Source organism: Enhydra lutris, unplaced genomic scaffold (genome assembly GCF_002288905.1).
Source record: "Enhydra lutris kenyoni isolate GAN:26980312 unplaced genomic scaffold, ASM228890v2 scaffoldscaffold10, whole genome shotgun sequence".
Taxonomy (NCBI): domain Eukaryota; kingdom Metazoa; phylum Chordata; class Mammalia; order Carnivora; family Mustelidae; genus Enhydra; species Enhydra lutris.
Window position 1 is genome coordinate 25700951 of NW_019154094.1, and position 10696 is coordinate 25711646.

The window sequence follows — 10696 nt, forward strand, 5'->3', positions numbered from 1 at the left end:
CAGTTCAATAGCACTCATTGAGCTAAAAGTCAGTGCCAGGCAGTAAGTGGGAGAAGAGAGTTCACAGTCCACAGTCTGTAGCAGGAGACACCAGCCACTTTCTTGGGTCACATGTCTCAGTAACAAGCCAGAAACCTCTTTTTTTTTTTTTTTTTTTTAATTTTGCCCAGGCTACTCAGCCCATAGAAACCACTGAGATTAAGCCCTTGCTTTTCAAAACAGGCTCAATGGGTGGGGCCCAAGCAATGTTACTTTCTGATCAAAAGGAGACCTTCTGATTAAGGACAGTAAGCTCCACACACCCCCTCCCCCACATGATAAAAACCAACAGGCGCCTTTGAGATCATCTAGTTCAAACCTACCCATTTCATAGAGAGGAAGGTAAGGCTCAGGAACAGGGTGCTGATGGACAATGAAGAGGCGTGCAAAGGCATCTAGCCCTTCATCTGTGTGCCTTGGGACTAACACCTAGACTGCTGTGGTGGTGTTTTGCTAGATGACACCAAGGCGTTCCCACTGACTGAGACAGACCAATTAGAAGTAGCCACCTGCCCTTGCCAGCAATGAAAATAACAGACGTGCAACTGATTTATTTCATTTCAAAGGGAATATATCATAAACTATTAGACTATCCACTATGGTTTGTATACAGACAGATAAATATTCAGGATGGGTCCATCTAGAAGCACAGGCATGGATATAAGAGCCACAGGAAAGCCTCTACACTGAATCTGACCCTCTAAATGAATAGTGACAAAGTACCGCTACTAATAGCATTTCAAAGAGTACCTGAAATCAAGTAAGGATTCCAGATGTGTCCATTTTGATTTAAAATGATTTTGACAAAGAAATGTGTAGTGGGGAAAAAAAAAAAGTCATACGCAGCCGGAAAGAGAAGTCTGGTTAGTATTTTGTAAGAGAGGGAGAAGGAAATCATGCTAAGTACAAGTTAGACCTGGCTTTTTTCGTTTCTTTATTTTTAAACCTCTTTAGAGGTTTAAACAAATAAATTCATTCTTTTTTCTTTCTTTCTTTCTTTTTTTTTTAAGCGGGCTCCATTCCCAACATGGGGCTTGAACTAAAGACCCTGAGATTAAGAGTCACATGCTCTACGAACTGAGCTAGCCAGGTGCCTGTAAACAAATAAAAAAAAAAAAATTCACTGAACAAATGTTTACTGGATACCAATTGCCTATGATCAATGAGGAATCATATTATTACTAACAGACATCTGACAGTTTACAGTCATGCAGTCTTGAGTAATTGGAAGGTTCTTGGTCACAGCTCCTAATGCTCACTGAGATCTCCAACAGGTGTGGGGTCCTACTGGTGCTGGTATGCTGGTCATGACCAAGATCATCTTCTCAGCTTGCCCACAGTGTGGCTTCTTAAAATTCTAAGCCCCAGGGGATTCTTCCACACCCTCTAACTTCCTGTAACTGAGCACTAAGTTCTGGGACATCTCTACTCAGCACTCCTCGTAGTGCAATATATTTAAGTTAGTCTTTGCACTGCATTGCAAGATCCTTGAAGGCAGGGCAAGGTTGCACTCTTTTCACCTTTTGTTTTTTTTTAATCCCCCAGAGTGTTTTCATAGAGCCGTGAAAGGACTCAAAATATTTGCGGCATCATACTCAAATCTTCCACCTTTTTGTCCCCTATGAAGCCCACTCAGAGAAAATCACCACAATAAAATTACAAGATAGAGAAAAGTCAGTGGACGTTCTTTATAAACCACAGAAAACAAATCAGGTTAACACACTATTATTAATACCATATAGATGAATCATGGTCTGTACTATTATTAATAATAGCTGTAATATCTAACTCTAAGCAATTACTCTACACTATTGGTCACTGCAGACCATTGCTTGCTTTCTAAGGTGAACAACATCCCAGCTCAAGGTTGATGAACCCAGAGTGCCCACTGCATCAGAATAGTACAGTAGTTCAATAATTTTGTCTGGAGAAGACAGAGATGGAGAAAAAAGAGAGAGAGAGAGAGAGAGGTGAAATAACAAGCCAGCCCTTCTGTTACACGTTCTTCTTTCCCATTTTGCCAATCTGATTTCACTCATAGTGACTCATAGGGAAGGAGAAAACATCAGAATTGCATTCAGATGTGCAGAGGTTAGAAACTACTTGGTTTTCAAAACCAGCTCATCTTCCAGGAACGCTGTAGTTGCCTTCCGTTCCATGTCACTTAGATTGGCATCTGAACAGCTGCAAAAAAATTTCCCTGAAGTCCAGAACACATTCTTATGTTGAACACCCAAAAGGGGGCATTTTAAAGGAGGTGGCGTGTATTGGCACTGTCAGAGAGGGCATTGCCATCTCGTTTCACACTGGGGATTTCCTCTGGTTTCTTTGTGTCAGTTTCATCTCCATTTTGCACTCTGCCCCTTGCTCTATCGCGAGGCCCCACTTCTAGTAGCCAACCTCTTAGAGCCAATCAAGAAGTAAAGAAGAGGGGCACCTGGGTGGCTCAGTGGGTTAAAGCCTCTACCTTCGGCTCAGGTCATGGTCCCGGGGTCCTGGGATCGAGCCCCGCATCAGGCTCCCTGCAGGGAGCCTGCTTCCTCCTCTCTCTCTCTCTGCCTGCCTCTCTGCCTACTTGTAATCTGTCTGTCAAACAAATAAATAAAATTTAAAAAAAAAAAAAAAAAAAGTAAAGAAGAGAAAAACGCCCGCCCGCTCCCAATTTCCTTCGCTCCGCTGTTCACCAACCGCAGAGCCGGCTGAGCCTCAGCCGCTGTCATCTTTAACCCAGGTCAGCTGATCGGTTGGCGCCGCCGCCGCCGCCAGATTCCAGAAGGGAAGAACAAGAAGCTGAAAGAGTAGACATGAACGTGAATTTCGCCCCGCTCCGCGCCTGGGACGATTTCTTCCCTGGCCCTGACCGCTTCGCCCGGCCGGACTTCAGGGACATTTCCAAATGGAACAACCGCGTGGTGAGCAACCTGCTCTATTATCAGACCAACTACCTGGTGGTGGCTGCCACGATGATTTCCGTTGTGGGGTAAGTAGGGTCCCCCTCCGGGGCACTGATCGAAGGCGGCACCGTGGGGTTCCGGGTGTACAGGATCCCGGGGTGTGGAAACGCTCTCCACGCCCAGCCTCCGTCCTGGCAAGAGCAAGCGGTCAAGCCAGTGGAAACTTGTCAAGGCGAGGCCGCAGCAATCCTGATGTCCCCTTTTCCTTCCCGTGCCCCGGGCGGAGAGGTAAAGGGATTGCTAGGGGTGAGGAAATATTGCCAGCTTCGAACAACAGCAACAACAAAAAAAGCCTTTTTTTTTTTTTTTCCTTCTGTGCCCTGATTAGGCCCTTGTTGTAGATATTTGCAGCGCCCCAGTCTTTTAAAAATAAGAACCAGGGAAGTGGTGTAACCCTATTCTGGGGCTGGTGGGAACGGGCGCCGCCCTGGGAGACTTGGGCGACTGGGTGTGGATCCGAACTCTGCATTCTGGGGGTTTTCGTGTAAAAAGGGCACCCAGGAGGCGACGCGCTTTGTCGGTTTCTCCGCCTAGTGCCCGCCTCACTGTGTGAGGAAGATGAGCTTGGAGCAAGAGGGTGGGTGTTTCCTGGTGGCGCAGCTCCCGGTGTGGGGTGAAGGCTGCCCTGACTCTAGGAACGGGGTTCTCTTGCGTTTTCATCCAGGACTTGTCAGGCGTGGTTACTTTCTCTCCTTCCCTTCTAGCCCGTGGTCTCATCGTATTAAAGACCTTCTCAATAGCAGATCTTAAAATAAGTGTTGTCAAATACAGTTCCAACCCGCTTCCCGCACACACACCTGTTCTTCTAGAAACCACCTTTTCTTCTAGTTTACCCTTTAAGAAATGCTTTTCTGACTTTTGCAGGATGGTGATATTCTAGATCTTGCTGATTCTATGCATCTTTAAAGAAAAAGCCAACCTCAGATTTTATAAAGGAACTCCCGTGCCAAGACAGAGAGGGAAAGTTGGCCCGGGAGAAAGAGGAGGAATCTGCAACTTGGAGGGTGTGGGAAAGGCCAAATAGGGTGTTTCTTAGGTTGGTTTGCTGATCTTTGGCTTATTTATTATTGAGTCACTTCTTGGTGACAAGCTCAAAACAACACCAAGATCGATCAGACATGACTTCTAGCCCAAGGGCACGTGGCAGTCATTGAGAAGCTACAGTACCAGGAACAGCACGGTGGAGAGAGCTCACAACTTCCAGACCTGGTTCCGAGTAGTTGTCCCCATGCAGAAGAGAACCCTCGTTTGTGGGATTCAGTGGACAGTTGCACAAATCCTCATTCTGTGTTGCTTAAGGAATCACAAACTCTAAGAATGACTTGGTGTGTGGAAGGCATAGGCTCTGAGCCGACTCTGAATTAGAGTGGCTGCCAAGTTAAAATTAGTTGGGGTAGAACAGGGCTAAGGCCTGGGGCGGCTGCTTCCTGAACCTTTCCCCTATCCTTATGCTTGAAGCTCATTTCCCAGAACATGAAAAGATTTTGTTGAAACAAAATAAATAGTACATAGGATTGCATCTGTTGGTTTGCTTTCTTTTTCTTTTCTCCCTCCTTAGTAAAGAAACAAGCCATACATACTATCTGGTGATCTAGATATGAGGCTTTTTTGTGTGTGTGTGAGGTAACCCTCGAAACTTAGATATCAGACAAGGTTTGACACATACTAGTCAAATGTTCAGAGAAAACTATTGCTTTTCTTTCTTTCCTTTTTTTTTTTTTAAGATTTTATTTATTTATTTGACAGAGAGGGCACAGTGTGAGAGGGAACACAAGCAGGGGGAGTGGGAGAGGGAGAAGAAGCAGGCTTCCCACTGAGCCCGTAGCCCGATGCAGGGCTCCATCTCAGGACCCCATGCCCATGACCTGAGCCAAAGGCAGACGCTTAATGACTGAGCCACCCAGAGGCCCCAAAACTATTGCTTTTCAAAGAGGTGTACTGCCCAGACTAGTCACAGGCTTGGGCAGGCTTGCTGCTTTGATGGAATCCATTTTTCACTGTGAAGGTCAGGGTCCAGCCCCCTGACTAAATATAGCTCCTTCATTATAGTGCCATAGCCTGCTCACTCCAGGCAGTTTTGAAGAGTTGGCCATTCTCCTTTCCTTTTTTTTTTTTTTTTTAAAGATTTTATTTATTTATTTGACAGAGAGAGATCACAAGTAGACAGAGAGGCAGGCAGAGAGAGGGAGGGAAGCAGGCTCCCTGCCAAGCAGAGAGCCCGATGCGGGACTCGATCCCAGGACCCTGAGATCATGACCTGAGCCGAAGGCAGCGGCTTAACCCACTGAGCCACCCAGGTGCCCCAGCCATTCTCCTTTCAAATAAGAAATGTTGGTCGGCAGTGAACTTTTTGAAGGTAAAAGTAAAAAATAGCATCTTTACTTTTATTATTTTTAAAAACTTAGAAAAGATACAGGCCAGCAGTAAATTGATTTGAAAACTACATGTGTGTAAAAAATAGGATTTCCTTCATACCCCAGTAAAAATTTGGTGTATGACCTTTAACTGTTGTCTCTGCACCCACAAACACACAGTAATTTTTCTACAAGTGACTTTTTTCTTTACAATCTAATAGTAATAAAAGCAAACATTTATTGCATACTGAGTGCTCTGTGTGCCAAGTATTTGGTAAATAATTTACCTTCATTATCTCATACAACCCAGTGAGATGAGATATTATTATTGTTATTACTATTATTATTATCCTTGAGGCTCAGAGAGTGTAAATTGACTTGCTCACACTTGTGCTCTGAACTAATGTGCCATCTGGGTTTTTTTGGTTTTTTTTTTTAAGATTTTATTTATTTATTAGAGAGAGAGAGAGAGAGAGAGAGAACATGAGCAGTGGGGGGGGGCGCAGAGGGAGAGGGAGAAATAAGCTCCCCGCTCAGAGGGGCTCCATGCCAGGAGCCCAGGATCACGACCTGAGCCGAAGGTAGATGCTTAACTGACTGAGCCACCCAGGTGCCCCTAATGTGCCATAATGTGTCATCTTCTTATGAGTCATGAAGTTTAGTCTCTTTTTTTTTTTTTAAGATTTTATTTATTTATTTGACAGACAGAGATCACAAGTAGGCAGAGAGGCAGGCAGAGAGAGAGAGAGGGAAGCAGGCTCCCCGCTGAGCAGAGAGCCCAATGTGGGGCTCGATCCCAGGATCCTGGGATCATGACCTGAGCTGAAGGCAGAGGCTTTAACCCACTGAGCCACCCAGGTGCCCCGAATTTAGTCTCTTAAAGCTGGAAGAAACCAAATATCTTCAGGGTCAGGGAGCTTTGTTGACTCTGGAACATTTTTCATTCTAAAGAGAACTTTCTCGGTGATGTCAGCTGATGGGTGGCTCAGAGCAGTGTTGGAGGCTGTTTATCTGGTTCTTCTATAGCATCTGACAGTTTCCCATACTTTGGTAGAGTGTGTGTGAAAATGTGGCCTGGGTATTTACTGGGGAAGAAACCATGTTCAAAGGGTGTTCTTCAAAGCTTCTGTGCCTGAGTAGTGACAAGGGGCCTCCAGGGCCTTGTTGGAGGGCTCTAGCCTCAACTGTGAATTCTCCTGTGTTGCAAACTGGCTTGGGTCAGGATGCAGAAAGCCTGCTCTTCCAGCTCGCAGGAAGGAAGAAGTAAGACCAAGTGGATATCATTTACCTCCAAAAGCAACAGAAAGGGCTGCCTTTCCCAAGATGGAGGTTAAGAGGGATTAGGATAGAGGTAAATCTGTATCTGAGGGCCTGATCAGGCAGGGCCTTGTAATCCATGGTTAGAAGATCCATCTTCATCGGAAAAGCCTTATTTACCAGGCATGTGACTTTCACTCAGTAGGTCTACTCTACCTCTTAGATTAATTCTGAGTGAGTCTCTTAGCTAACAGCCCTTGTTAAAGATAGTTGTCATATGTTCTGGCTCTTCAAAAAGTATAAAGTAGTGGTTAAGAGTTCAGGCACCGGGGGCGCCTGGGTGGCTCAGTGGGTTGGGCCGCTGCCTTCGGCTCGGGTCGTGGTCTCAGAGTCCTGGGATCGAGCCCCGCATCGGGCTCCTTGCTCAGTGGGGAGCCTGCTTCTCTCTCTGCCTCTGCCTGCCTCTCTGCCTGCTTGTGCTCTCTCTCTCTCTCTCTCTCTCTCTCTCTCTGTCAAATAAGTAAATAAAATCTTTTAAGAGGAAAAAAAAAAAAAAGAGTTCAGGCACCGGAGCCACATTAAGTAAATTTTAAATCCCAACTGCCAGTCATTAGCTGTGTAACCTTGGACTTCAACTGCGCCCGTGCCTCAGCCTCCTCATCTATAAATGAGTCTAATTATAGTACCTGTCTCATAGGGCTTCTATGAGGATTACCCGAGTTACTACAGGCAAAGTTCTTAGAATAGTGTCCAGCTCTTAGTTTTTGCTCCACACATGTTTCTTCTTATTATTATTATTTATCACTGTTGGTATGAGAAACATAGACAGCATCTTTATTTGACAGAGAGAGATCACAAGTAGCCAGAGGCAGGCAGAGAGAGAGAGGAGGAGGAAGGGACTCGATTCCAGGACCCCAAGACCATGACCCGAGCCGAAGGCAGAGGCTTAACCCACTGAGCCACCCAGGCATCCCATAGACAGCATCTTTACCCCAACAGCTCCATCCTCCCAAGCTCCAGTTGCCAACTTACCTACTCCTACTTCTCCTTCAAGACAGCTTTAGTACCATCTCTCTGGAAACATTTTCCCTTTGTCCCTCACTTCCTTGCGTTAGTTGGGCCACACACCTGTGCCTGTATCTTTCCTGGTAGTTAACCTCACAGGCTTTTAAGTTGTCTGTTTCCTTGTCTCCACCCTGGACTATAAATTCCTTGAGGCCAGAGACTGTGGGTTTTGTTCGTGATTGCTTTTTCTTTTTCTTGCCGTGGTTATCAATTGTCGTGGTTATACAATTACTTGTATTGGCTGTATCCCTGAGGCCTCCTCTATAGCAGATGCTCAGTTGGTGAATACAAAGTAAATAGATGAACAGAAGGCCGCAATGTAATCACAGGAGCATCTGTTAACCGACCTAATGGAACAAATTATGTTGAAGCACATAGCAGCACTCTAGTACATAGCAACAGCATGCTTCTCAAGTGATTCTAACTGGGTCATTGCTGACAGCACTTGCTACATATTGGCTAAGATTACTATAGTGTAAAAATACAATTTAGAAAAAGTTATAATGCAAACTCTTCACTAATTCCTATTGCCCTTATAGAATTTTGGTGAAATACTCCCCTGCCAGCTTTCTCAATATCAGCACTGTGGACAATTGGGATCATACAATTCTTCGTTGTAGAGGACTGTCCTGTGTATTGTAGGATATTTAGCAACACCCCTGCTCTCCACCCTCTGAATGCCACGAGCACCCAGGCCCTCAAAAATCTGCCTGCAGATGTTGCCAGATAACCCTTGGGGGGGTCAGAATCGCCCCTGGTTGAGAACCACAGCTCTGTTGCCAAGAAAATCACGATAATTTAGTGATCACTTAATGCAAGTCAGTTTATAACAAGTTACAAAAACATAGTTCCTGGCAGTTACTTAGCAAAACAATTTGATTTTAGCTCCTGGCTTCTGAGTTTTCATACATAAGTATGGAGCAGATTTTAAGCTTAACATGGCTTTGATCATTATCCTTGATTTATTAAATTTGTTATGCTATCATTCTTTTTTTATTCTGCCTGGAAGACTCTGCTGATTCCACAGACTCCCCTTCTATTTTTTGACAACATTCTGGCTGTTGCTTTTCTGTGTTTTTGCTTAAAAGTTCATGTGCTCTGGAGTCCCACTACCATAAACTTGGAATTACATGACTTAATTAATATAAAGTGCATTAAGGCCCAGCAAGTGATAATATTTAAACAGTAGCTGCTGGGGTGCCTGGGTGGCTCAGTGGGTTAAAGCCTCTGCCTTCAGCTCAGGTCATGATCCCAGGGTCCTGGGATCGAGCCCCGCATCGGGCTCTCTGCTCAGCGGGGAAGCCTGCTTCCGCCTCTCTCTCTGCCTGCTTCTCTGCCTACGTGTGATCTCTGTCTGTAAAAAATAAATAAATAAATAAATAAAAATTAAAAAAAAAAAAAAAACAGTAGCTGCTGTTATTATATTATGTCCTAGGTTCCAAGTATATCTGGAATTCTCACAGCTTGTGTGTTCTCTTAGAAATACTAGACGATGGATATGCTTTAGTGGTTTTGTCATAATTGTAATTTGTTTCTTATAAACACTTGTGTTGCTTCCCTTGAAGACTTCAGTTTCTTTTCGAGATTCAGGCATCATTTCAGAAAAGACTGGGTGACTTAAAAGGAATAGCATTAATAACAAGCAGGGAAGTGTGTGTTTTGCTGAAAGGGGCTTTGCATTTTTTAAATCAAGAAAGGAAAAATGCCTAAGATTGAAGAAGATATGATGTACCTCCTCCATCCTTAACACAATACATCTTGCCACTAAATATTCTTTTTTTTTTTTTTTTTTTTTTAAGTAATCTCTACTCCCAGTGTGGGGTTCAAACTCACAACCCCAAGATAAAGAGTCACACGCTCCAGTGACTGAGCCAGCCAGGGGCCCCTTGATACTCTTTTTATATCATACACAGCAATAGAAGTCTCTGCCTCTATTTCAAAGTGAAAAGCAAAGATAACACCTACTGGCACCTCCAGTTTAAGTGCTCAGTATATGATGCATTCTGGTTGTGGACAGGAATTTCTGTGCTTAACAGAACGCTGAAAGATTTGAGCTCCAGAAATCTAAAATATGGGCCATAGAACAGCAGCGTCTTTCCCTGTGGGAGCTTGTTGGAAATGCAGAATTTCAGGCACCCTCCCAGACCTCCTGAATCAGTCAGCTTTCTGACAAGACTCTCAGATGATTCATAGGCACATTAAAATTTAAGAAACACTGGTCTGGCCTGGTTCAAAAGAACCACTGAGAAAATTTAAATAAATGTACCCATACGCCCAGGTGTTAACTTCAGAAATACTAAATAGATACTTCGTGGGTGAGTGCAGGATCTTAACTCCCCAAGTGATTCTGATACACACCCCCAGGTAGAAGTTAAGAAGTACTGATCCCATCAAACTCCCAGTTTCACAGTTGGGAAGGCTGGAGTTCATGTGGCTAATTAGGACCAAAAGCTGCTAATAAATAGTAGCCTCTTTTATTGTTATGAAGTAAAATATTTATCCTGTTAAGTCCCATTGCAAATATTCTGAAGCTTCTAATTAACCAAATTCAGCTGTATTGCCGACTCTCACAATTTGTATTATTTGCCTTTCTTATTCTCACAAATTCCTCCCTGCCATCAGGAGTCTTATTTCCTGGCATGGCTTCAGAAAGCACCAACCACACACAGAATTTTCAAACATATAAATGCCTCCAGTGCATCTCCAGCTAAAAGGCTCATTTATTTTTATACATGTATGATCAGGCCTCCCCTTTAAGACAGCATAGTGTAGCTCCTGAATGAGCTCATATTTTTTTCTAGTTTGTATTATTTGCCTTTCTTATTCTCACAAATTCCTCCCTGCCATCAGGAGTCTTATTTCCTGGCATGGCTTCAGAAAGCACCAACCACACACAGAATTTTCAAACATATAAATGCCTCCAGTGCATCTCCAGCTAAAAGGCTCATTTATTTTTATACATGTATGATCAGGCCTCCCCTTTAAGACAGCATAGTGTAGCTCCTGAATGAGCTCATATTTTTTTCT

At 44.1% G+C, this 10696-nt stretch overlaps 1 protein-coding gene across 1 annotated transcript in view; it reads left to right on the forward strand.

Annotated features, from left to right (window-relative positions):
• The first annotated feature begins 2741 nt into the window (after window positions 1–2741).
• The window catches only part of LOC111144252 (ADP ribosylation factor like GTPase 6 interacting protein 5), a 20948-nt gene continuing 12993 nt past the window's right edge, over window positions 2742–10696 (forward strand). The window contains exon 1 of the mRNA XM_022498474.1: window positions 2742–3019. Coding sequence (XP_022354182.1) covers window positions 2844–3019 — 176 coding nt within the window. The 5' untranslated portion in view covers window positions 2742–2843. The remainder of the gene's footprint in view (window positions 3020–10696) is intronic.